This window comes from Monodelphis domestica, chromosome 6, assembly GCF_027887165.1.
Source record: "Monodelphis domestica isolate mMonDom1 chromosome 6, mMonDom1.pri, whole genome shotgun sequence".
Taxonomy (NCBI): Eukaryota; Metazoa; Chordata; class Mammalia; order Didelphimorphia; family Didelphidae; genus Monodelphis; species Monodelphis domestica.
Genome location: NC_077232.1, coordinates 263669656 through 263695947, shown reverse-complemented (window position 1 = coordinate 263695947; position 26292 = coordinate 263669656). Strand labels below are relative to the sequence as shown.

At 41.3% G+C, this 26292-nt stretch overlaps 2 protein-coding genes across 5 annotated transcripts in view; both read right to left on the bottom strand.

Annotated features, from left to right (window-relative positions):
- DNAJB14 (DnaJ heat shock protein family (Hsp40) member B14) overlaps window positions 1-15874 on the bottom strand; it is an 89245-nt gene extending 73371 nt beyond the window's left edge. The window contains exon 1 of one of the 3 annotated variants that reach the window (XM_001363932.5): window positions 14874-15874. In XM_001363932.5, the coding sequence (XP_001363969.1) occupies window positions 14874-15006 (133 nt within the window). In that variant the 5' untranslated portion in view covers window positions 15007-15874. Of the gene's footprint in view, window positions 1-3774; window positions 4055-14873 lie in introns of those variants that run through there. The other 2 variants (XM_007495887.3, XM_007495888.3) reach the window with 2 other exon arrangements.
- Window positions 15875-17725: 1851 nt separating this feature from the next.
- LOC100012785 (histone H2A.Z) lies at window positions 17726-21000 on the bottom strand. 2 transcript variants are annotated; one of them, XM_056803155.1, is made up of 6 exons: window positions 20510-21000; window positions 19930-20227; window positions 19322-19399; window positions 18965-19078; window positions 18556-18685; window positions 17726-18170 (listed from the first exon to the last, which is right to left on the bottom strand). In XM_056803155.1, exons 2-6 carry the CDS (start codon window positions 19930-19932, stop codon window positions 18109-18111), a joined length of 387 nt encoding a protein of 128 aa, XP_056659133.1. In that variant the 5' UTR covers window positions 19933-20227; window positions 20510-21000; the 3' UTR covers window positions 17726-18108. The 2 variants fall into 2 exon arrangements, with proteins under 2 accessions (XP_056659133.1, XP_001364046.2); XM_001364009.5 differs by lacking the exon at window positions 20510-21000 and having other exon boundaries at window positions 19930-20443.
- Window positions 21001-26292: the final 5292 nt, after the last annotated feature.

Genomic DNA, 26292 nt, shown 5'->3' with positions numbered 1-26292 from the left:
AAATGATAAGTAAAATTAAAAAACAGCAATAAAACTATATATCATAAGTAACGTGTAAGGTCAATTTTGCACTTAAATGTAGCATTCCATGTGTAGAGAAAAAGTTATGTTAAGTGATAACACACAAAATGAAAACCTTCTCAGCCAGCATCTTTGCCTGACCTTGAAGGTAAATATTTCATAAGTTTCTTTATATTCTTTCTTATTATCTATAAATATATTTATTTGTTATTTATAAAGTATGTTTTCATATTTAAAAGCATATAAAACAAAAAATTCATGTGTTTTTTGGGGGCCGGAACAGATTAATTGCATTTCCATGCATTTAAATGGGGAAATTTTATTTGACACATGAGCAAATTTGAGTTACGAGCTTGGCCCTGGAACAAAATAATCTCATGTGTCAAGGTATCACTGTACAATAAAAGAACTTCCGGTTTTAAGGGGAAAAAATAAGCTAGTAGGTTGATGAAAACTTTGAGGAATATATTTTTTGAAACTATAATAGTCAGAAATTTAATCTATAATAGTTTCTCCTGCCCCCATAAAGGTAATTTATAACTTTATATTTAATTATATTTATTATCATAATTATGTGCCTTCCTTGGCTCCTATCTTTGCTTAGCTCTTTTGTATTTCTGTTGTCTAGAATATTTGCAGATCAAACAATTAGTCTGAGTATGGTTTTATTTGTAGGAATGTATCAAATACCTCCTTTTGCCTAAACAGTCATCATTTTTTGTTAATGGTTAGGTTCAGATCAGCAGCTGAAGTCACTTTGGGTTGTATCATGAGTACTTTTTGTTATTTAGAAGGCATTACATTTTATCCTACAGTTATGGTGGATCCAGAATAGTCTTGTGTTATTTGAATTTCCTCTCCATTATATTTTAAGGCCTTTCTCCTACTGGCTTACAGAATTTGTTGTCACAGAAATGAATAAATTTATTAGCTATGATGTGTGTTGAAAGTTTGCAGCATAATTTTTTTTTCTTCTTCTGAGAGTGATCTACGGATTCTTTTGTTGTTATTTTGTTTTTTTGTTGAGGTCTAAGCAGTTTTCTTTATTTATGGTGGTCAGGTTTTTTGACTTGTGTTCTTCTGGGACATACATAATCCTTAAGTTGTCTAGAGATCCTGTTTTCCAGATCAATGTTTGGCTTTAACTGAAGTCATGTTTTATGTTTTCTCTTAACATTATAGCTTTTTGCTTCTCTTTCTTCCACCTGTCCATTTCTTGACTGTTGTTCTCTCCTTTTGGGTTTTTTTTTTTTGGTAATGTTTGCTACTGTGAAGTCAAGGTTTTCTATTCTGTTCATTATTTCTACTGTGCAGGCCATGAACTTACCCTTCTTAAACCAAGAATACCCTGCTTTGGTCCCAAGCTCTCTTGAGAATTCACAGGATTCTCAGGTTCCTCAAGTGTTGATTTACTTTCCTTCATCTAACAAAGGAAATTCACAGTTGTCAGGATCTGTTTAGATGGTCTAGATGCCAAATATAATATCTTCCCTGTAAAGTTTATCTGCTTTTTCTAAAAGAAACTGAGTTTTCTTCTTCCTGAGATCTTTGGTAATTACTAGAAGCAATTTTTCCTTTTCCCTTATGTTCTCATGCTACTCACCTTCTGTCTTCCTCCCCCTTTAGTGGCAGTTTCCCTATGGAAGGCTGGACCCTCACCTCTTCCTAGAAGGGCAATTCACTTTTCACTGGTCTTGATCTCTATCCCAACTGACTCCAGATGGATACCAGTCCTCTGTGTCAGAACTCATGAATTCACACAGATACTGACATCCTGCCCCACTTTGCTCTGCTTTTCACTTGAATACCTGAGTAGCACTGTCATGCTACTGTTCCAACCAGAGCAAGTTTCTGCATTTTGGTTCTCCAAGACCCAGGGAAGAAGGCAGCAGTGTTGAGTTCTGTTCCAAGCCCATATGTCTAGTTTTCTTCAAGGCTCATCTCCAGCATCCTTTCTATGTGAAGCTATCCCTGATCCCCCTCCCTCCTGCCTCCCCACAGCTAGTGCTCCCCTTGACTCCACCCACCCCAAAGAGTTACCTTCTATTTTGTATATGTTTATATATGTATCTGCTGGCTTTCCTGACAGAATGTAAGCTCCTAGAGGTCAGAGCCTATTTCATTCTTTTGTTTTTGTAGTTCCAGTTTAAGCACACTGGAGGTGCCTTAATGAAATACTTGTTGACAGTGGAGAAATCCTAAAATAAGTAATCAGGAACTACTCAACATCATTATAGCAAAGAGATATGTTAATTAGTGAAGAGGGCAACTCATGTGGTAAGAAAAGGGAGAAAAGAATGACAGCCCATCTACCATACTCATACCTAGAGGAAAGTCTCCAATATGTTAGATGGAGCAATACATAAGTTTTTATGAAAGACCTTGGGAAAGAGTTGCAGAATATAAGGTAAGAAGCCACTTAAGAGGAGGCCTTACTGAAGTATAAAAGAGAATCAATATGTGAAAATGTCTAAAAAATCATCAAGTTCATCATTGGTACGACAGCATACAGATACAAACAGTATGTAATAAGAATCACAGAACCTTTACCATGTGATTCCATAATTCTATTGTTGATTATATAAAAAAATCAAAAGGATCCTCTCTATACAAAAATATGCATAGCTAACTTATCAACAAACAACTGAAAACAATCTACATATCCAACAATTAGAGAATACCTGAATAAATAATGTCATATTAATGTGATAGAATACTCCAGAGCTATAAAAAATAACTATGAAGCACACAAGAAAATGCAAAAAGACCTCTATGAGCTGATACAGAACATAATCAGCAGACTGGTATAAATACTGAGTCCAATTATATTTAAAAAAGAAAAAAAAAAGCACAGCAGGGCCAATTACCACTTCAGACAGACCAAGAAGGTCAAGAAACAAAAACAAGCATCTTACTTGTTTCGTTCTTGTTTCCTAATCCTTTTGGTTCTGTTGTGTTAAAAAGCTACAGGATCTGGGTAAGATTTTAGCCTCTTGTTTTTGATGTCTAATTGTTTTTGTTTGAGGTTACTAAGGTAATTGTTTTTTATCCAAGATCTGTAATTTCATTGGTATAGGGGTACCCAGTGAGGAAACTACCTCACTAACAAAGGTCAGCAACTGTTTGAATCTAAGTTTCAGTGGCTGGGGTCTAAGATTCTAAGTGATGCCCCTGGGGTGTACAACCCATGATATTGGCCAACTTACTGAAGCCCAGATCTCCATTCTGTCACAGTGACTCTCAAAATTACTTTAATAATTTTAAAATAACCCGAGTTGGAAAAAAGAATTTAGCACCTATTCAAAAGGCAAATACAAATACAAAGTGTTAAGTAATAGGAAAGATAAATGACTATAAATCGTAAGGAGATAAAAGAGTCGTGAGAACCTATGGTAGGCGTGCCAAAGACAGAACCTCTCTGTGGGCACTGGGCTGTCCTCTGCGGAATTGCTTCCTTCCCCCTCTTTACCTCACTTCCCCACCCCTCTGCACTTACTCCCTCCCCTGAGCAGAGCACTCAGGCCATACTCCTCCCTTTCTCCTGTCCCTGGGACTTGGGACTGGTGACTGGGGATGGGGGAAGAGGTCTAGTCTCCCCTTCCAACATTGGGGTTAGGTTCACCCCCCCTAAAAGATCTCCGCTTTCTCCCTTCCTTCCCTGCTAGTCCCCAGTTTGGAAGTGAGGTGACCCCATCTCCCAAAAGCTAACTACACTCCCTCTGCCCCATGCTCCCACCCCTACGTGAGTCGCACCTCAATAGACAGGCCAGGCTGGATGGAGGGGCAGGTCCACTGGCTGCTAGAGGTGGTTTCCTGGGGCATCAGCCAGTTAGGAGTTGGCCCTGCCCTCAAACATGGAGTGGGGAGCGACGGGTCTCTGAGCCACCTACCCTCTAGCCTTGACACACCTTGCTGGCCCATTGAAGCTGGTACCAGCCCCAGCCCCCTCGAAGGGCCAGCCCCAGGGGGGTGGCTGGGTGCAGGGGCGGGTCCCCATGGCTACAGGAGGCTGCTTCCCCAGACTCCAGCGGGCTGGGAGCCTGGCCCCGCCCCCTCCAACGCAGGGGGCGGAGCACAGCACACAGTGGGGGGGCGGGGCACAGTCACACAGTCTGGGGAGTAGGGCGAGGCACAGTAAGGGGTCTAAAAGGTTCCCTATTACCGAGATAGAGGTTTAAGAAACATAGCATATTTCTATGTAGCGTGATCACTGAATAATTTAATTATATAATCCAGGCCTTATAAGGGTGCCCAATTTCCCTTGTTTTAATAATACTATTAAACCAGGGTTTTTCTCCACCTTAATTAGAAGGGTACTATTTTACCTAAAAGAAGGGGAAGAATTGTTAAAATACTAGAAACATAGTAGTCTTTCCCTTCTTCACCTTCCCACAATTAAATACTATATAACAACATAGAAGCAATATGAATCAACTTCTGAGAAATCTCAACTATACTAGCTTAGTGGCAAAATTAAAGGAGCTAATTTCTCCAAGACAAAAATTCTTGTCCTGCCTACGAGTCCGTCCGTCCGTCCTTCCTTCCTTCCTTCCTTCCTTCCTTCCTTCCTTCCTTCCTTCCTTCCTTCCTTCCTTCCTTCCTTCCTTCCCTCCCTCCTTCCTTCCTTCCTTCCCTCCCTCCTTTCTTCCTTCCTTCTTTCCTTCCTTCCTTCCTCCCTCCCTTCTTTCTTTCCTTTACCTTCTGTCTTAGAATCTATACTGAGAGTTGGTTTCCAAAGCAGAAAAGCAAGACCAGTTAGGCAAGTGGGGTTAAGTGACTTGCCCAGGGTCACACAGCTAGGAAGTTTCTGAGGTCACATCTGAACCCAGGACCTGTCTCCAGGCCCAGCTGTCTATCCATTGAACCACCTAACTGCTCTAAATCCTAAATTCTAAATCCTAATAGAAACTTTTCATTGTTAACTTTATAAAGTCTAACTAGGAAATGATAGGTACAAATCAAAATTAATTTTGTCTGGTTCCTGAAATACACCATCTATTTTTTTATATGTATGCACATGTTTGTCCCTCAAATACTATTCTGTTTAAGTTAACATGTACTTTTACTGAATTCACAGCAAGGCAAAAACAGAGAAGCATGTCTATTTAATATCAAAAAATTGATATGGGTATTATTAGTTTACATTTATATATGGTTTCAAATAGAAACTATTTTCATGTGTATTTACATAGTGCAATATTACATGTCCCCATTTTATAGATGAAGCTATATACTAAGAGGTGTGACATACTCATGGCTATACAAACTAATAAGTGGCAGAAATCAGGACTTGAATTCAAGTCTTTTAATAATTCACTTTCCTATTCACTTCCCATAAGTACACTATTTTCCTTTGACTTCTCCATAATGATATAAAAAACTCTACCTCTCAGCTCCAGTCATGGTCTCCAACTGTCTCCTCCACCTCCCCCCACCCCCCCACCCCGGCCTAGAATTCCAGTACCTCCCTTCTCTTTAATAATTTCTTATCTGTTCTGTATATTGTTCACTTTGAATATATGTTTGGATGTTGTCTCCCTCATTAGATTGTAATGCCTTACTTGAGTTCAGGTACTGTCTTTTTCCTCTTTCTGCATAACAAGACCTTAGCACAGTGCTTAGAACACATTGGGTACTAAATAAATGCTGACTGATTTGAAGGTCATGTCCCCAGGGACCTTATCATAGGAAAATTGCATCACCTGGAGGATCAAATCAGCCCAGGTACTCAAATCTCATCCACCTCTGCCCTGAAAGATTAGCACTGAGGTCCTGTCCAAAACTGCCATGTAAGGTAGAGGCTCAGGCCAGTCATCTCTTCATTTTCCACATAAGCTATATTCTGAGTCTTTGCTAAGTACCTTTTTGTTCCTTCTCAATTCTCTCAACTTCCTTTAGATTATTAGGTCCTTGAGAGCAAGCATTATCTTTCTTTTCCATATTTGTATCCCCAGCACTCAGCACAGTGCCTGGCACATAATATGCACTGAATAAATGTTTTTGTTACTCTTTTTATGACCTGATGTTGCCTCTAGGAAAATGGACTAAAACTGAAAACTAGGAGTAGTCACTCATGTAAAAATGGAGACTTGAATCCAGGACTTCAATCCCCAGAAGTCCTTGCTCCACTTCCCCAGAATGCTTTGTAATATCATTGAATTCTCACCTGGGCTGAGATCGAGATTGAGATGGGGTATTTAACCTGATTGGAAAGGCTTCTGGGCCTCTCTTTTCTTTCCTGTTTCCGCTTGCAAGCAGACGGGTCTTTCATGATGTAGGTGAGATTGTCTAGGCCTCTCTCTGGCCTAGACACGTGCTTTTCTCACTTGTATATTCTTAAGTTCTTAATCTTAAATAAACCTCTAAAATATAATACTCCTTGCAGAGAGAAACTAATTTCTACTTGCCCCAGCTTCCCCCTAAATTTTAATCTTTACACTCACCATCCCCAAATCCTAAAATTAGAATTCAAACTGGCAAGTATTTATACTATTGCTTTTGAACAAGTACAATAGGCCAAAATATATTAGTGGATAAAGACAAGTCAAAGCCTATTTCATTTTTCAAGAAAATCTTTTTTGTGTTGTATTGAAACTGGTCACAGCTAAGAGTAAGAAGGGATTTTAGAAGTCATATAATCTAACCTGAGGCACAAAACAACTCCAAGTAGTCAGTCAGCAGCCACTCCCTTTAGAACAGAGATGTGAAACTCACTACTTCTAGATTCTAAAAGCATCAAACTCCATTTTCAAATAGCTATTGATAGGTATTTATAGCTCATATTTTAAAGTTTACAAAACACTATATATATAATATGTATTAGATACACATATATGTATGTGTAAGTATATATACATAAATATATGTGACACACACACACATATATATTTTAATATATATGCTTTTCTCATTTGATCCTCACAACAACCCTGTAGGGTTAAGTGCTATTTATTATTCCCATTTTGCAGATGGAGAGAGATGACTTGCCCTGTGTCACACAACTAGTAAATTTATGAAGGATTCCAAAGCAGGTCATCCTAAGAGGAAGCCCAACAGCAGCCACTGTACCTTTTAGCTGCTTAATTTAATTAACGAAAACAAGAGGCCAACTAATGTTACAATACCTTACTGTTGGAAGAAAATCAAACAAAAACCTAGTTGTATTAGTTGTCCAACTACCTTCGGCTAGCAGAACTTCAGCAACTGCAAACTACCTGCCAAATGTCTCTGAAATTGATTGAAGGTAACAACAGAATTACCACTTTATATATCTGGTCATTGGAAACAAAGAAGTAGTGGAAAAGAAAATTATTTGTTAAGAAAATTCATTTTACAGAGGGATAGGATGCTAGGTTTAGAAGAGCTGAGCTCAAATTCAGCCTCAGTACTTCCTAGATGTGTGACCCTGGGTAAGTCACTTATTTCTATTGGCCTTAGTTTACTTATCTGTAAAATGTTGATTTTAATCTCAGAGGATTTCTGTGCAGATTAAAGGAAATATTTGTCAAATGTGCCTGGTATTCCTTTCACAACCCGACCTTATTTTAAAAAAGAAAAAAAAATTCTAATATCAGAAATTCAACAGTTATTGTTTTGTTGTTTTTTTTCCTTTTTCAAAGACTAACAAAGATAGGTCACCACTTAACTTTTTTACCTTTCCTACAGACAATTCATCTCCACGGACAGAGATCTCCAAACTCTGCCTTCCTCCTCCTATCTACTTAAAAAAGGTTTATTACATTTTTTAAACCAGTTTTCCCCCAGAAATACTCAGTCCCCATATTCCTCAACTGAACACTGCTGTGTATCAGAGAATACCAGTTAAGCAAAAGCAACATGTAAAACAACTGCTATTGTATGTAACCATCTGCTCCCTTTAACCTCCTTCTGCCAAGAATGTTTCATCATTTATTCTCTCAAGTCAAGACTGGTAATTACAAAGACTTACTACACTGCTATAGTTATAATTTACCTGTTTCTATTTTCTGTATTTTGCATCAGTTCATAAAATTTTGCCATGCTTCCCTGAATTCTTCATAGTGAGTAATATGTTATATCTGTATACCAAAATTTGTTCAGCCTTCTCCCCATTCAAGGGGCAACTACTTTGTTTCCTATTTTTTGCTACCACAAGAAGTACTTCTACAAATATTTTATTATATATGAGAACCGTCACCTTTGACATTCTTAGGGCATATGCCCACTAGCCCCACCCACATGGAAAGAGGAGAGGATGCAGATATAGGAAAAGAAGGAAGAACAGGGAAAAGGGAAAAGTCCTGGGCCTAGTTAAGAATTTAAGAATTTGGGAGATATATGCAAGATTTTATAGGTTCTTCTTTCTTTACTTTTTAGTACTAACAGCAAAGCATTTATTTAATGGAGAAGCTTTTGATAGCTTTTCTGCAAGAAAGAACTATAAAGGTTAGGTTGAATCTGTGATACTAAGAGTGATTACAGGTTGCTCTCAGGCTTTATGCAAGTCAAATTAAAGGTGACCCCCCCCAAAAAAATGTTATCCTTAATTCAGATGAATATGAAAGAGCACCACTTAATAAAAACTTTCTCTCTAGAATAATACATAGCATTATTATGATCCAATACTGAAAAATAACAATTATACCTCATCTCACAAAGATTCTTTTTCAATACTCAGGTATTTTCAAAGAATGTTTCTGTACTATATCCTGATACAGCAGTTATTAAATCCTACTGGGCATAATGATAGTATAGTGGACAAACTACTGGTCCTGGAATCAGGATAACTTGGAATCAAACCCCCCTTCTGACTTATGTTAGCTTTATGATCATGGGCAAATTACTCCCCTTCTCAGTGTCCACCAGCCCAAGGTCCTTGTCTGAAACTACAAGTTAACTGATCTATTGGTGGATATGAGCGAGGAAATTTCCAAACTGAAAAGCCCTCAGACCAATGAAATCACAGGACAGGGGGAGCAAAACAAAAACAATAATCAATGCCAGCAAGGAACTAGAAATGCAATAATCAAAATAAAAACACAGGGCAGGCTAGGCAGCTCAGTGGATAGAAAAACAGGCATGGAGACAGAAGGTCCTTAGTTCAAATCTGGTTTCAGACAGATACTTCCTAGCTATGTAACCATGGGCAAGTCTTTTAACAGTGCCTAGCTCTTATTGTTCTTCTGTCTTGGAACCAATACTTAGTATAGATTCCAAGACAGAAGGTAAGGATTAAAAACAAAACAACACACAAATTCTATATTGGAATTCTAATTTAATGGGGACTGGGTACACAGTAGAAGTGGGTGGAAGAATCTTGTGATACAATGGAAAAATTATAGAAAGAAAATGTTGAAGTAAAGATTAGGAAATTTGAGGGGAAGAGAGATATTACTTGAAGAGAAAAGGCTTTATGGAGGCATCTCAGTTGGGACTTGAAGGGGCCTTATTAGACAGATATAAGGTGAGTAGGGGTAGGAAAGGAGATAGGAGGTTGATTTCAGGCATGGGAAACACATGGAGACAAATTATCCAGCAAATATGATATTGACTTCGCCTAGGATTTATGAAAACTAAGGGTTCTTTGAAAAGAATTTCAACCAAACTAGTAAGCAACACTGAAAAATGTTATCCCCTAGGCATTATGGTATCTGGAGAAAAACAAAATCATTTGAGATATTATAAATTTTCTAATAGCAAGTCCCAACTTCCAGAAGAGGTTAGGTAGCAGGACTAGAAATGAAGGTGAAGTCAAAAAATGTAGAGCAGGAAGCAACTGCAGTGGTTATCTTGTTCAACACCTTCAACTAGATAATTTAAGAAAGAGATTCAAAGTTCACATTATGTAGGAAGCTCCAGAGGCAGAATTTGAACAGAGAGGTCCTCAGACTTCAGAGACAGTATTTCTTCTGTAATATGATGCCCCTTAGCATGAAACTGAAGAATATGCTGAGTTTGGGAGTGGAAAAGGCCAGAGAAAGAATTTGAAAAGGAGAAATTTGGAAAAACCGGAGAGAAAAAAATGAGAGTCCAACTCATGAATAAGGAGAAGAAAGAAGGAATCAATTTAAAGGAAGAAAAAGATTAAAAAGGCTGAGAATTTGAGGAGAAACTAGTTGCAAAGGCAAGATCCATAAGAAAAGGTAAACAAAAGTAGAAGGAAAGGAAGTTGGAATCTTGAGTTGTTAATAGGTTATAAAAGAATGTGAAGATATAGGGAATAAAAATACAAAGTGTTGATAAAAGAGCAGTCATAATGGTGAACAAATATAATGTTATAGCTTTATTTCTGCCAAGGCCACATAACTTTAAGCTTAAGAAACAAATTTCCATCCAAAATAATTTAAGTCAAACAAGGTCTAATGCTTTAAATTAAATCATTATCTATCTAGAACCTGGAGTCCATGAACTTATTTTTTTAAGTATTTTAATAATTTAATTTCAATGTAATTGGTTTCCTTTGTAATCTTATGTATTTTATTTTATGCATTTGAAACCTAATTCTGAAAAGGGATCTACAGACCTCACCAGACTAACACAAGAATGTCTCAAGGATTCTAGCTATCAGTGATCTATTAATTCCATAATGCTAATAAATGTAGTTTTTAAGAACATTCTTAATTTGGATATGGGTCAGTACTAATTAAATTAATGCCAAGATGCTAGAATAATTTAATTAGAAATGTGAACAGGGTTCTTAAAGATTTAGGGTAGTGGATAAGGAAAGTTCAAGTCCTGTCCAATGTAAAAAATAGACTCGAATACAGGACTACAATCCCTGGTCATGTGATCTGGCAATTCACTAAACCTTTCAGTGAACCTAGGCAACTTCCTAAAGCCTAGGATGCAAGGAAAGTGCTTACATGTATTAAAGAAGTTCTTCAACAGACAAGTGCTATCTATATAAACAAATCACAAATTGGGGGGGAGGGGGACAGGGGGAGAGGTTAAGCATTATAAGCTTTTAAAACTGGATCACTTGTCTCCAAAGGGGCTACTAATCCTGATTGTTTGGGTCTGGCTATGTGACTCTGAGAAAGTCAATCAAATGAGAAGCTGGGATTCTAGGTTCCTTCTCATTTTAAATCTATGATCCTGAGAGCATTAGGGATGTGTGACCAAACAATTCAAGGGTAAAAAGATGGGCTAAAAACATGGTCTCCAACACCAGGATAGTCCAATACATTTGCCCCACTTTCATCTTCTCCCCATAGGGTACACTTTCCACACATGCCCCTCCTCCCTCAGAGCACAAATAACCTAACTAGCCCCCAACACATATATCAACACTTGGACAGGTGCAAATACCTAAGAAAATCCCTAACATATCCACCAAGAAAAAAAATTGCTGATAAGAGTATATGATCAAGAAAGTTTGGAGACTTTAGCTATTACCTAAGGTCCTTATCAGCTGTCTAGTCCTAGTAATTTTCATTGTACTAGTTCTGTATTTACACCATGTAGCATAGTGCTTTACATAATAGCAGAAATAAGTATAGGGGCTAGACCTGTAATTTCATTGGCAAAGGTAGCTCCCAGATGCCTCCCTCCTATTCATGCAGATCATCCATCACTTTCTTGGTCTTGGAGAGCTGCCTAGGGCACTGAGGGGTTAAGTAACTTTCCCAAAGACAAATACCAGGGCAAGTGTAGAACCCAGGTCTTCCTGGCACACAGGTGAACTGACATTTGCACTACAGCACACTGCCTGTCCTTTAATAATAGGTATTTAGTAATATATATATAACTGGTTTTGCAAAGGGTTCAAGATGTTGCCTGGATAAAGAAAATTCTGATTTCAATAAACAAAATGAAAATTTATCTGCTCCCCAATTTTTTATTAAAACAGTTAAGTCAGTTGGTCTTCCTTAGCTACCCCACCAAGAGCTCTCTCCTCCTTCTTGCCTGTTATACTCATCATATTGAATGATCAATCACTGCTTTATGACAAGTCAGTGGGTTATTTTGGACCAATAAATAAGCATTTATTAAGTACCAGAGGTACTGTTTTAAGCACTGAAGATAAAAAGACCAAAAAAAAAATTAAAGTTACTGTTCTCAAGAACTTAGATCCTAACAGCAGACATACAGATTTCTTTACATAGATACATACAAGTTTAGACATAAGGTAATTGTAGAAGGAGCAACACTAGCAGGTAGAGAACCAGGAAAGGCCTACTGCAAGCAAGTGGTGCTTGGGGCTGAGTCTTGAAGGAAACTCAAGACTCTATGAGGCAGAGGTGAGGAGAGAATGTTTCAATGGGGATTGGGGGGGAGAGGGGGGATCCCAGCAGAAAGACTTGGAGATGAGGAACAACAAGTTAACCAGTAATTTGGGCCTTCAAGTGTATACAAGGGAGTGAAGGCTAAGAATGCTAGGACAAGAAGGGATCAGGTAGTAGAGTTTACTGATGTATTTGAAGAAAATTACTTTGGTGTCTGTGTGGAGAGATAATAGCCCAAACTAGAGATGATGGGAGCCTGAACCAAAGAGGAGGTTGTGAGTGAAAAGTACAAATGTTAAGAAATGTAGAGATAGAAATAAGACTAACTCCTTGAATACAACAGGGAACTTTACTTGGTTCTGTGCTGTTTTAACATGTCGATAAATGGTATATAGAAAGGTATTGATGGCTTGTTGTTAAATAGAAACACTCTCACAAGGTCAGGAGAACAACTGGGACTTTGATAGACTACAACTTTGGACTGGCTCTAATCTGATGAAATCTGACATGGAAAATATAAAGGCTTCCTGAGGCAGCACAACAGAGGATTAAAGTTCTGGGGTTGAGACCCACCACCACATCTAGAGCTTAAGCCACTTAAGCTCTAGATGTTTCAAAATACTCCTTAAATCTTCCAACTAAAATCACCCAGAAGTCAGATCTGCTGGGGGTATACTTATAGGTTTCTTCTGCAATCACAGGCCTTTCTCATTAAGATAGTTTTACAGGGGAGTTCAAATTATGAGAAGGCACAATTAGACAACAGTTTGAAGGGGGGAAAACCACCTGGGTTTTCTGGTGAACTGTAAATTCGATTTGACTTAATAGTGTGCTATGACAGCCCCCAAAAACAATATTCTTTGGCTATATTGAGCTTCCAAGAATACAGGGGAGACAATCCCACTGTGAAATATCTTGGTACTGTTCAGTTCTATATACCATATCTTAGGAAGCGCATTAATACTGATAACCAAGAAAGTGTCCAGATGAAAGCAACTAACTAGTCAAGGGACAGGTATTCTTAGAGATTATTCATCAAATGCTGTGCTAAATGCTGGTAAAAGACCTTGAATGCAAGGCCTAAGAAGACTTGAAGGAAATGGAAAGATTTTTGCCTGTAGAAGAAAAGTCTTAGGAAAGGCAGTGAACCTGAGTTGGAATCCCAGGACAATCTCTTGAGCAAGACACCCTTTTTAGGCCTCAGTTTTCTCATTCCTAAAAGAAAAGGGTTGGACTACATGGCTTCCACTTGTCCCTTTTAGCTCTGTGACATGACTATTCTCTTCAAGTATTTCAAAATATGAAAGAGGAATAAATTTTGTTTGGCCCCACAGAGATTTAAAAATAATAGGTCAAAGTTGCTGAGGTGAATTTACCTAAAAGTGGAACTAATGGTTTCAGGAGGTAGTGGATACCCTCTCACAGGAAGCCTTTAAACAAAGGCTGAATGGTCACTCATACATAATGATGTAAAAGGGAATTCTTTTCTAGGTATGAGTTATCTAGATGGCCCCCTCTAACTATGACTATGTGAGTCTATAACAGTTGTTTTCATTTGTTTATATTTTCTTTCCTTAACTAGAATTTAGGCAGGGATAATTTTCTAGATTTTCTCCTATTACCTTACAGCCCCTTACAAAACAGACCTTTACTGAATATTTGCTGAAAATAAAACAAAGTTTTTCAAACCTTGTAACTATATATATATATATATATAAACTATAAATTGCTTAAGCTCCTTGGGCCTGAGTGCCCTCAGCTATGAAATTAGGAGGTTTGGGCTAGAAGATGTCTCAATAATAATATGACTGTAAATAGCTAAAGTTAAAATAAGATAAACTTTCCTAATCTTCCTGGTATAGAATATTAACTTGCAATTAAGTAGCCATAAAACCCAACCAACCAAATGGTGAGAAAGCAAAGGGCATTAATACAGTAGAACTTATTTAACCAGGCTTGATATTCCTTTCTATTCTTAAAGTTTCCTGTGTCGTGTTAAACAGCATTACACTTTTGAGGCCTACTCAGAGAGTGATACAAACAAGTAGCATCACTTCTGTGACTGGATTACACAAAGAAGTAACTATTTATGTCCTGGGGTTTAGAAAAAAACATCTAACTCAGACAATCTAACCTGGGTTCTCCCTGCTATAGCCGCATGCTACCCCCAAGTGTTTTACCAATCCGAATCCGACCCTTCCTCACTTCTGCCAATTTGGCAGTTATTTGTGGATTCTCGCCTCCTGGGGAGAAGAACTGCCCTCCCTTCCTCTCTCCTTCCCCATGGTACAGAGATTGTTTGCTCTGGGAAAGGCTCATTCCCCCCAGGAGACGATGGGCTAAAGCCCAGTGGAGAATCTCACAGGGCTCCTCCATGTTCTCTCGCCTCACCGGGGACCTCCCGGGGCATCTCTGCACTCGACAGTAATCAATATGCCGGGAAGCAGGAGGAGGCCGCCATGCCCAGGAGCCTCAGGAATCCGATGGGGCCTGGCTCACTTCGAACCAGACCCTGGGTCATTCTGGCTGCGCCCGGGGAGAGGTGGGGGTAGGGGTGTTAGAGGCCCCAGTGGGGGTGTGTCTGACCTGGGCCGGGCCTCCCCTCGGTTTCCCTCCGGGACGGGTGGTGGAGCCCGGCAGATCACTCACCTCGGGCCGTGGGGGACGGATAGAGCTTCTCCGCTTTGTGCAGGAAGCGCAGGGCCCGGTCGCGATTGCCGGCCTCCAGCGCTTCCCTGGCGATCTCGATGCATTTCTCCGCCTCGTCCCGGTTCCCCTCCATGGCTCGCTCCTTCTTCCGTTTCCTCCGGCAGCGCAGCGAAAAGGGGGCGGAAGCCAGAGCGGCGGAGGCGGAGGCAGGAGGGCGGGCCGGCAGGAGGGGGCGGGCCGGGGCGGAGCGCCCACGGGGGTGGGGAAGAGGAGGCTGGGCCGGGCCGGGCCGGGGCCGGGGCCGGGGCCGGGGCTGGGACAGGACCGGGCGGCGGAGGGGCTGAAGCGGGCTGGGCCGGGCAAGCCGGGCGGGCCGTAAGGGCTCCGAGGGGCAGGTGGGCTACGGAGCCGGCGGGCGGGAAGGTCCACCTCCTCACTGACGGCCTCCCGACCCGGCAGCTGCGGCGGCTAGGCCTAGAGCGACCTGCATCCCGGACCCCAATCCCAGATGGGGACTAGCGCCCAGGTGGGCCCCAGTCTGGTAGTGCAGGGACTAGCGCAGCCGGGGCGTCAAAACGTCCGATCCGAATCCGCAGAGCGAGGCTGGGAGGGCGCAGGACTCAAGGAGCCTACCAACCGGGGCCAGGCTGCAGGGGGGACGGGTGGTACCACCGCACCCCAGGAGAGGGGGAGGCGAACCGTTACCACTGCGGCGCCTAAGGCACTGACGATTCTGTGCCGGGGCAGGGTGGGAGTCCCAGCCCCTCTCTAGGCCCGTCCCCCATACCACGTCCAGCCCCGCCCATACGCCGAAAAGGCCCTGGCCTAGGGGAGCTGGCGGGGATGGGGTGACTACGAAGTGGGGTTTGGGTAAGCTGTTTCCCCGACTCCCCATCTGAAAGCCACTTCGCCGGGGCGTTCGGGAGTTTCCTTAGGGGGCGCTAGTTCGCAGGCCGAACACCCGGCGGAGGGAGTCCAGTTACCGCCTCCATGGTAACCAAAGACTGGCGTGCAGGAGGCGGAGCCAATGCAAGGCCGGCCTCCTCCGCCGCTAGACCGCCCGCAGTCCCTGCGCACAAATCCTTACCCATGTGCGAAGTATGTGAGCCGCTAACCATGGTTCCTAGCCTCCAGCTCTCCAACTTGGCTACCCTAACCCCCACATATACCGATTTGTTCAATTTTAACAGTTGGTAAACCCCCAAACCTAAAAATGCAAATGTATTACTCATTAGCAAGATGTTTGGTAAAAATTGCTTTATTAGCCATCTGTAGCAAATTGAGACGCTGTCCATAAATTCACATATTGGAGTGTTTTCATAGTAAAGATTTCAGCACGTTTTTATGCTCATTTTTTACCGAGGTGTCAATAGTAAAAACTAGTGAGTCTCAAACTTTATCCCAGGTCCATTGACTTTTTGAAGTTTGATTAAGCACAAAGCTGCCAGATCCTAAAAAGCCTTGATAAAACTAATCAAATTTTGGAAATTTAAGTTGGCTTCAGGGTGAATCTTCAAGACAATTTTCAAAGACCATTTCGTAAAGAAACGGATCTCCCCTGGAATTATGACCAACTATAGTTTGAGATCCATTGAAACACAGGCCATTAAAATGCTGGTTTTTGCAGTGAAATCCATTATTTCCAATGTTGTTCAGCCCTGGAATTTCTTTGGCAAAAGTACTGGAGTGGCTTGCCATTTCCTTTTCTAGCTCATTTGACAGATGAGGAAATTGAGGCAAACTGGTGATTTGGCCAGGGTCTCAACTTTAAACTCAGGAAGATCTTTCCTGACTTGCAAGGTTGACACTATTCACTGAACCACTTAACTTCCTGATTTCACACACATATATTTACATATATGCACTCACAAAACTGTTGAAATAAGGCTTAAAAGACACAAGTATACTAGCATGTCTCCAGTCCAAGACTAAAGTTAAATAATTCAAGACTAAATTTAAATAATCTAAGACTAATAAACATTCACAAAGTTTAAAGAACCTGGGGAAAAGGGGGGTGGGGTGAATTTAACTTTTTGATAACCAAAAATAAAACTAAGTTTTTACTTTTCAGAAGGTATTCTTGAGGGGAGCATTTGGGTAGCTCAGTAAATTGAGAGCCAGGCATGGAGATGGGAAATCCTAGGTTTAAATCTGGCCTCAGACACTGCCCAGCTGTGTGACCCTGGGCAAGTCACTTTAACCCCCATTGCCTAGCCCTTACCACTCTTCTGCCTTGGAACCAATACACAGTATTGATTCTAAGATGGAAAGTAAAGGTTTAAAATTTTTTTTGAGGGGAAATTCTATACTGATATGAAAGACCCATTCACCATTCATAGAAATCACCTTTCTTTCATAGGCTTAAATGCTTTTTTCATTCATAGGCCCCTACTTATAGTTTCAGTCCATTTTTTTCTGGATATATAGATTGTATATTTCAAAGTAATGACTTGCCTGTATATCTCAATCTTTTTTGTGGTGGGCCAAAGGTAACATCTTTTCCCAATTTGATCTTCAGCAAAGTTGATATTAATTGGTGGTTAGAGAGGCATGCAGGTATGTAACAAAAACTGAGGAAAAGACCTTGTTGTGAAGCCTCTAAACTTTAACCTTTGTGAAAAGCTGTCACAACCTCTAATAATTTAATGTATCACCTATTATTTTTATTAGTCACAGATGTATTTGGTTTACTCCTGGGCCTTGAGTTATTTCCTATTCTAATTGATCAGAAGAAACCAGTTTCCATTACCAGAAAATATATATAATTTTCAAATGCCCTACTTGAGTTTAAATATTAGGATCAAAACGTACCCAAATCTCTGCTATAAAATAGGAAAATGCAAGAAGCAAACTTGTTTTGGATATGACCTTTATTGAACTTATCCACCAGAGTGGAAATAAAAGTCTGTACAAAACCAAATGTTTGTTACTATAACTTCTGCATCACAATTAAAATCCAAACAGATTTTTAAAAACAGTCAACTCAATCAAAACCCACTACTTCAGAATCAATAGCTTCTTTGAAGCCACAGTAACACTTAAATATGGTTAAGACTTCAATGCAGAAATTTGGTTGGCTGGAAAGCTTAAGTAAGCTTCCAACTTAATCAAAATAGAATTACAAAAAGGCAAAATTGTGGTTTTCACAGAGATACAGTCCACTGGAAATCACCAACACTGGACAGTTGTTTAAGAATATTTAGAGTCCTGAGATAACATGGAATCCAGGCATCCTTTAAACAGTCTTCTGTTGTCCTTTCTTTCCGATCAGAGATTTATGGATGTGTGGAATCACACCTATAAGAGTATTAAGGGATTAGAAGCTTTATTTTAAAACATGAAACAAATTAATTTATTTAAAAGCACTAAAATGTTATCTATTATTTGCCCCTCCTTATAGTACTTTATAGGTAATTTGTTATCCAACTTAAAAAATAAAGAACATTAGCTTTCCACTTCAGTGACAGTAAACTAGGTGCTGTTTCTTATCATTAATCTAATGTTTCAGGAAGTTTACATACAGAATACAAATTGCTTAAATATGGATTATAGTATTTCTACAAACTCATCTATCAAATTGTACTTCATTAAGTTATCTCTACTCTTAAAAACCAAGGGCAAGCTTGACAAAACTTTATAATGGTTTTCCCTCCAGTAACTGCAGGTAATGTCAGCTACATACCACCACCAGCAATTGTTGCCTTAATAAGAGAGTCCAATTCTTCATCCCCGCGAATGGCAAGCTGCAAGTGGCGAGGAGTGATGCGCTTCACCTTCAAGTCTTTTGATGCATTTCCTGCCAGCTCAAGAACCTAGGGAGAAGAACCTTAAATCAATCTGACCTTCAATAACTATCTGATCCAGGAGAATGTGGAAGCAAGTCTTACAAGGCAGACAAGACAAACTACCCATTTAAGCTAGGTGTTTATGCCAGCTGGAAAGCGGCTGTGTCAGTGACCCCTAATGCACCCTCGGGCTCCCTCTGGCGTCCAGAAGCTTTGGGTTCCCAGGGCTTTTTTCATCACTTTTCTCCAGCTTGGCTCCTCTCCTCCCTCTTCCCCACCCCATGGAGACAGAACGAGCCCCTTTACCTCTGCAGTTAGATATTCCAGGATGGCTGCACTATACACAGCAGCAGTGGCTCCCACGCGTCCATGGCTCGTTGTCCTGGACTTCAGATGCCGATGAATACGGCCCACTGGGAACTTAAAACAAAAACACAGACCAACGAGAATGCACAAAAAAGGTCTGGCTAGCCAGAGACCGGGCTCAATCAACACTCCCGCCAAATCTCCACGGGGGGGGGGGGGGGGGGAGTGTTGCCAGTTCCGGGCACACGTGACCACTTTACCACCGCCCCTCCCGCTCCAGCCCACGCGCAAGGGGGGACCCGCCCGCCCTCCAGGAGGGGCGATCCACCAAGGCGGGAGGCGGAGGGCCCCACTGACCTGCAAACCAGCTCTCTGCGAGCGGGAAACCGCCTTTGTCTTCGCCTTTCCGGAGTCCTTCCCAGCCTTCCCGCCAGCCTGGAGGGGACACACACCCATGCGGGCGGGAGAAGGGGACGGGGGTGGAGAAGCTTAGTCCGGCCGCTTGGCCCCCTCCCCCTCCGAGGGGCCTTTCAACGCCCCAGCGGAACATTTCCCGAGGCGCGAGCGGGAGGGGGATGGGAGGAAGGAAGGAGGTCGCCCCCGCCTCCCGGGGGCTCGGTGGATCCCTGCCCGCCAGCTTCGGTGGCGCTGGACAAGCCGCGCGCAGGCCTCCAGGAGCGCGCGCGCGCCCTGTCCCGGGCCCGCGCGGCGCCGCGCGCGCGACACCAACCGTCGCTGCCGCCACGAGACCGGAGGCGGCTCCCTCCCTCCATCCCTCCCCCAACCGTCCCCCTCGCCTCCGCTTCCTTCTCCTCCCTCGCCTTGTCCAGGCGCGCGCGCGCGCCCTTAACCGCCGCTTCTCCCCCTTATCCCCGGTGTGTAACGGTACCCTCCCCCTCTCCCCTCCCCCTTCCCCAGCCGGGAACCAGCCCGCGGAATCCTTCAGCTCTTCTGCTAAAGTTTACCATTTTGAGTTGTGCGTGAAGCCCTCTCGCACACACGCTCACGGCAGAGAATGGACCAAGCAAACACCTGGGCAGAGATCCCGCCGGCTACTGCTCTGGCGCACCGCGATTCAAACTGCGCTGTCTCCCGCCTTCCCCGCTCCCTTTATACTGCAGAATGTTCCCTCATCCGGGAACTCGGATCGCCTCCCGCACCAATGGCTGCCACTCGCCCTGGAGACGCGTCCTCGCCGCCTCAGCCAATGAGCGTGAGAAGCAAGAGGACGTAGGGGCGGGCTTCTCGCCGCTCTAGCGAGAACTGGTGTCAGGGTGGGGGTGGGGATAATGAAAGAGAAGGCAAAAGGAAGGGGAGGGGAGGGGAGGAGAAATGGAGCGAGTTAAGGCGCTCAAGCGTAGAAGCCAGCCAGCCGGCGTCACGTGATTGGGGCGGCACGGAGGAAGGGCGCGCGCGAAGGGTCCCTGCCGTGACGCTCGTGCGGCGCCGCGCGCCCTGCTCTCTGGGATCCACCCCGGAGTAGTAATGCTACGCTCCCGCCCCGCAGACGCCGCCCTCTTTTTAGTGGCCTTCCCGCTCCCTCACCTTTGCCTCTCGCAGGCCAGCATCTCCGGTTCACCCTTTCTGTGTTCAAGGCCTGGAAAAGAGACTCCCCAAGTCCCGATTAACCGTGGCAAGGCTGGCGTTTCCGCGGCAAACTGCCCTTCATTTGCAGCCAATAGCAGGCGGGTAGGCATGCACGAGCCGCAGCAGGGGATCCCCACTGAGCCCCGTAGAAGCTGCCACAAAGGAGGGGGAGGGAGTTCAAACAAAAAGCAAAGCGTGGTGTGAGGCGAAACTCTGGGGGCTCTGGATAGAGCCAAGCCGTCAATGTGTGGCTTTTCTCCCCTCGACGCTTGGTTGCATGACAAATGCATGTCAGTGAGTCACTGACAGTTCCCGACGGTCCGTGGGAGCTGCTGCCCGCGGAGTTTCTCTCTGGCAGGCGTGCTGTAGGTCCTGGACCATTACCGATCAGTCAGGTTAGTTTCAGCAACTACACTGCGTGACCCTCTGCGTTATCCAGGTGCTGTTGCAGCTGGATTTATTCTCACTAAGCATCCGGGCAAATTTGAGAAACACAAGACTCCAGATAAAAAAACAAAAACAAACACAACGCCCAGTCCTTTAGGGTTCATTTCTGATTTGTCTGAGAAGTTACAGAACGTATTCCTTTCATCCTTGGGGATGGGTAAATTATAATAAGGCACGGCTGAACCTAAAGACTCAAAACTTGGAATATGAGCTTCTTGTTTCTATAGCAATGGCTGCTGGGCTTGCAAAATCCCGGAATAGGAAACCTGGCATTTCCTCAAGTGCTGGACAGGGACTTTTTTCCCCTGACCTTCTTTGCCATCCAATACATTGTCAGGCAGACGTCACACCTGCAAATACTTCAAAACAAAGTCAAAGGCATAGCAAGGATACCAATAGTAGCTAATATAAAGCTATCCTGGTCTTTGGGAAAGTAAAGGCCAAGATGATGCCAAAGAGCATCATTTTGTACCAAAAATATCCTGATGACTGCGTTTCCAAAGTAAAAAAAGGGAGAGAATTTTACTACATTCAAACCAGGAAAGATAGTAAAGGAGACTTTTTACACAAAAACATGAGTTTGAACAGGTAGCATTTAAAACATAAAGTAATTTTGCCTAAAACAATTTTTGAAGAAGATATTGCAGAAAATCTTCCCACTCAACTTTCCCCAGGTCATATCTCCAACCTCATCCATCATCCAGAATTGAGAAAACTGGCAATGATTGGCAGGGGTCAATTTCTCCTCCCTATACCCAAAACACCAAGTAGGGAGCAGAGAGTAGAAAGTATGAATTAGCTCAGAGGCAAGAGCTTCACTGATGCTGAGGAAAGATCATAGGTTTAAATGAATTAAGCCAGTGAGCTTTGCACAAAGTGAAGAACACGATTTTAAGGGCACAGAATTCATTCAACCTTGGCCAACCATATAGCTCACAAATGCATGCCTTTAATTACAAAGGAAATCAAATCAGAAAATTTGCTTAGCTCAAATCTATTATCACTACTGGAAAAACAACTCAGAGCTCAGTTGTCAAGGTCACTAGCATCATTTTTGTATATATGAAAAGTACTACACTGGAATATTTCCCATGCCCAATCCTCATCCATAGTTAGAAGAATTTTTCTTTCTCAGAAATAAGTTCATGACATGCATTTAAAAACCATTAAAAACCTATCTCATCCTCCCCAACCTCCACTTCTCTTTATATCTATTGCTCTCAATGAGACTGATATTTTGAATCTCTTGTCAGTCAAAAATTATTAAACACTGCCTGAAGGACCATGGCTTCTTTTTTCTTTTGTTTCCCTGGGAGCAGATAGCATGCTGTAGCATACATTAAAGAAATGTTGGGGGACTTGTTAATTTTGTTTAGCTATTTATTGAGTTATTTATTGTTTATTGAGTTATTTGTTTAGCTATTTATTGAGTTGCAATCATACAGAATGGGAAAGGACGACAGAGGTCAATGACTGGGAATTCCTGATATGATTACCCATCCTCTTCTTGAAGAATATCTCTTTACATCTAAATGCATCTTGGTTCCAGCCTCTATAACTAGGACCAGGCACTCTAACTTAGTACCCTGGAGTTCTGGACTCCTGATTTTTGAAAGCTCTCCGTTTGTAACCCAAAACTCAGGCCCAGCTCACCCCTGATATTCTCACAGCTCATCAGGTTGCTAGCCACCTCATCCTCAATCTCTTCCTCTTTCCATCTCCAGCTCTGGGAACAGTAATCAAATCAACAGGAAAGGATGGCTCACAATCCCTGTGACTTCCCAGGCCACCCCTGAAGCAAGTCTATTCCCATTAGTATGTAAACTCTTTGAGGGCAGAAACAGTTTTGATTTTTGTATTTGGGAACATATTAAGTACTTAGTAAATGTTGGCTTTTTTTTTTTTTGAGAACTCACCACTTCTCAAGCAGGCAATTCTACTCTGGAATGGCTCTAATTGTTAGAAAGCTTTTCCTTCCATCAAACTGAAATCTGCTTACCATTCTGAAACAAATTATCACATAATTTTAAGCTAAAAGAGAATTCAAAGATGATCTAGTCTATTGTAGGCCAAGTCTTGAGCAGAGTCAAGATTTAAACTGTAACTGTGGAATTTAAAACACAAATTAAAACCAACTTTACTAAGAGAGGGCATAATTCCAAAGTTAAAAGGGATAGAAAATGTTACCTTTGGTAGTTACCACAAACAATCATAGAAAAGAAGGTGTCAATTTACCCCTCCCCATAGCAACTGCAGGATTGAGGGCTCACCCAAGCTTCTTTATATTTCAAGGTTCGGAAACCCCACCCTCCTCATCCCTTTCTTCAGGAGCCAACCTACTTTACCAGCTGCTAGAGTTGTTTGTGTATGTAATAGCTCTGGAAGGAGACCTTAGAAAAGGAAAAAGAAGGGAAGACTAGAGGTGGGAAGAATCATTCTCCCCCAACATCCCTTTTATCCATATAAAACCAAGGCAGTTCCCAGCTTGCTGTTTAACTCATTCATTCGATAGAGGAGCCCCATTTCAGTTACCTAGGTAGTAAGTAGTAGAACTTGGATTTCAACTAGGCTCCTCTGTCTCCAAAGCTTGTTCTGCTTAGTAATTCATGTTCTCTGTGATTCCTGGTTCTTTCAGCCAAGATGTAGTAAAAAATCTAAGCCCTCTTCTAAACAGCAATTCAATACTTTCATCCTGCTATCCTTTCCATCCAAAGCATTCTTTTCTCCAGACAAAACAAGCAAACAAAAAACAGCCCAAAGGGGGTCAGGAAGAGTCGACACTACTGAAACAACTGAACAACTGTTGCCTTAGTAAATCTTATCTGGATATTCCCCACCTTTTCTGTATTCTTCCTAAAGATAAGTTAGTAGCCTAGAATCTTCAGTCTGATCAGGGCTAAGTACATGAATTATTATAAGTATAGCTAATGTTTTTAAAGAGTTTTAAGGTTTGAAAAGTGCATTCAGTAACCTAATCTTAATTGTTGTTTGCCTCAGTTTCCTCACCTATAAAATGGAAATAATATCATCTACCTCCCAGAGTTGTTATAAAGTCCAAGCAACATAATTTTAAAAAAACCCTTACCTTACATCTTAGGATCAATACTGAGTATTGGTTCCAAGGCAGAAGAGTGGTAAGGACTAGGCAATGAGAGTCATGTGACTTGCCCAGGGTCGCACAGTTGGGAAGTATCTGAGGTTACATTTGAGTCCAGGACCTCCCATCTCCAGGCCTGACTCTTTATCTACTGAGCCACCTAGATGCCCCTTGATTCATTATTCTAAGCTTTCCTTTTATTTTTAGAACTCAATTGAGTGCTATCTCTCCTCCCAGTTGCACAGTCTCTACATATTTGATAAGAATGACATCTATGCCTTCATACAAGTATCAAGAAAATTGTTAAGAATTCGAAACATGGTTTATTCAAGTCTAATCCAATTTTAGACTTCTGACTAAACAAAAGTACAAAAATATTTGAGGTCTCAACAATAATCCTGAACTATGTGACAATGGGAAGATAAGGAAAGTGAAAGGAAGAATCAATAGGACTGATTAGATAATCATTGTTATCTTATTATTATTATCTTATCTTATTATTATCTATATTAGATAATCAGATTATCTGATTAGATAATAGGAAAGGAAAGGAAGCAAGGATAGAAGGGGACCCCAGGTTGACACAGATCTCAAAGCGGAATGACTAGGATGGAAATGGTGCTGCTATCAACAGAAATACATTCTCAGTAGGTGATTTGAGGGTCAAGTAAGAGATAAAGTCCATTTTAGATATGCCTATTTAAGGTGACAGTAGGGAAAGCAGACGTTTTCATGAAGTAGAGACATGTCACTACAGACTCAGGTCAGGGCTAGGGGTAAATATTTGAGAGCCATCTATATGGAAACAGTGGCTGAAACTACAATTTTAGATGAGAACTCTGAAAGAATATCAGAAAAAAAGACAATTACAAAAGAGATCAAATCAGTGAATATGCAGAGGGATGAAGTGAATTAGGTTATTGAAGCATCTCAGGAGGTAAGGGGGTGCTTTTTTAAAAAAGATGTCAACTTGGAATCATAGAACCTGAATTGAAGTTACTCTCTTTTTTTTAATTTTAGCTATTGGACATCTCAATCCATAGTAATTCTTCGTTGTGTTGGATATTATTGGCCTAAAATGAACCCCTGGAAGAGCTCCAAAAAAGGATAGAAAAACAAATTATAGGAGACTTAGAAGAAAAATTAGAAAACAAAATGACAGGAGAAATCAAGAGCTTAGAAGAAAAATTTACAGTTTCCTAACAAACAAATTACAATATCTCAAACAGGAAAATAACTCCTAAGAAAGGAAGTACACAACCTTAAAGAAGAAAATGACTTTCTAAAAAGTAAAATTAGAGAAATGAATGAAAACTAACAACTTTATATGAGACAAATAAATAAAACAAATACAAAAGATAAAACAAATTCAAAAGAAGAAAAAAAAGAAATTTTGAAATTTCTTACTGGAAAAACAATTGATTTGGAAAAGAGATCTAGGAGAGATCATCTAAGAATTACTGGATTGCCTGAAAACCATAATCAATAAAAGAAGCTGGACACTATATTGAGAGAAATTATTGGGGAAAACTGCCCTGATATTCTTGAACATAAAGGGAAAATAGGAATTGAAAGAATTCAATGAAATGATCACCTCCTGAAAAAAATCCCAAATATCAAAATCCCAGGACTACTATAGCCAAGGTCCAACTCCCAAACCAAGGAGAAAATACTATAAATAGTCAGAAAAATGCAATCCAAATATTGTGGAACCATGGTCAGGATTACATAGGACCTTGCAGCTTCTATATTAAAGGATCCAATAGAATATGATATCCTGGCAGGCAAAGGATCTAGGCCTACAACCAAAAATCACCTACCCAGTGAAAATGAGTTTAATATTCCAGGGGAAGAAATAGACATTTAATGAAATAGAGGAATTCCAAGCATCCCTGATAAAATAACCAGGGCTAAAAAGAAAATCCAATAATCAAATTCAACACTCAAAAGAAGCATAAAAAGAAAAACTGAATGGAATCAGTGGGGTTAAATTGAACTAATCATATTCCTACATGAGAAAATAGTAACTAGGATACTTGAGTTTTTTATAACCTAACATACTTAATGTACTTAAAGTAATCATTTGAAACATCAGCAAACTAGAAGACAGAAAACAAGATAATGAAGGATATGGAAACCAGACCACATGATGAATAATCAAAGGAACTTGAGGTCAGGGAGAGTGTTTGTACTGTAG

Bases quoted from the DNA above. Each gene is read 5' to 3' on its own strand.
- LOC100012785 (XM_056803155.1), bottom strand. The intron at 19,079-19,321 runs GTCAGTGGGGCC...TTTTGTTTTAAG, and splicing joins CGCAGAGAGCTGGTTTGCAG to TTCCCAGTGGGCCGTATTCA. The intron at 18,686-18,964 runs GTAAAGGGGCTC...TCTTCTCCCTAG, and splicing joins TGGAATATCTAACTGCAGAG to GTTCTTGAGCTGGCAGGAAA.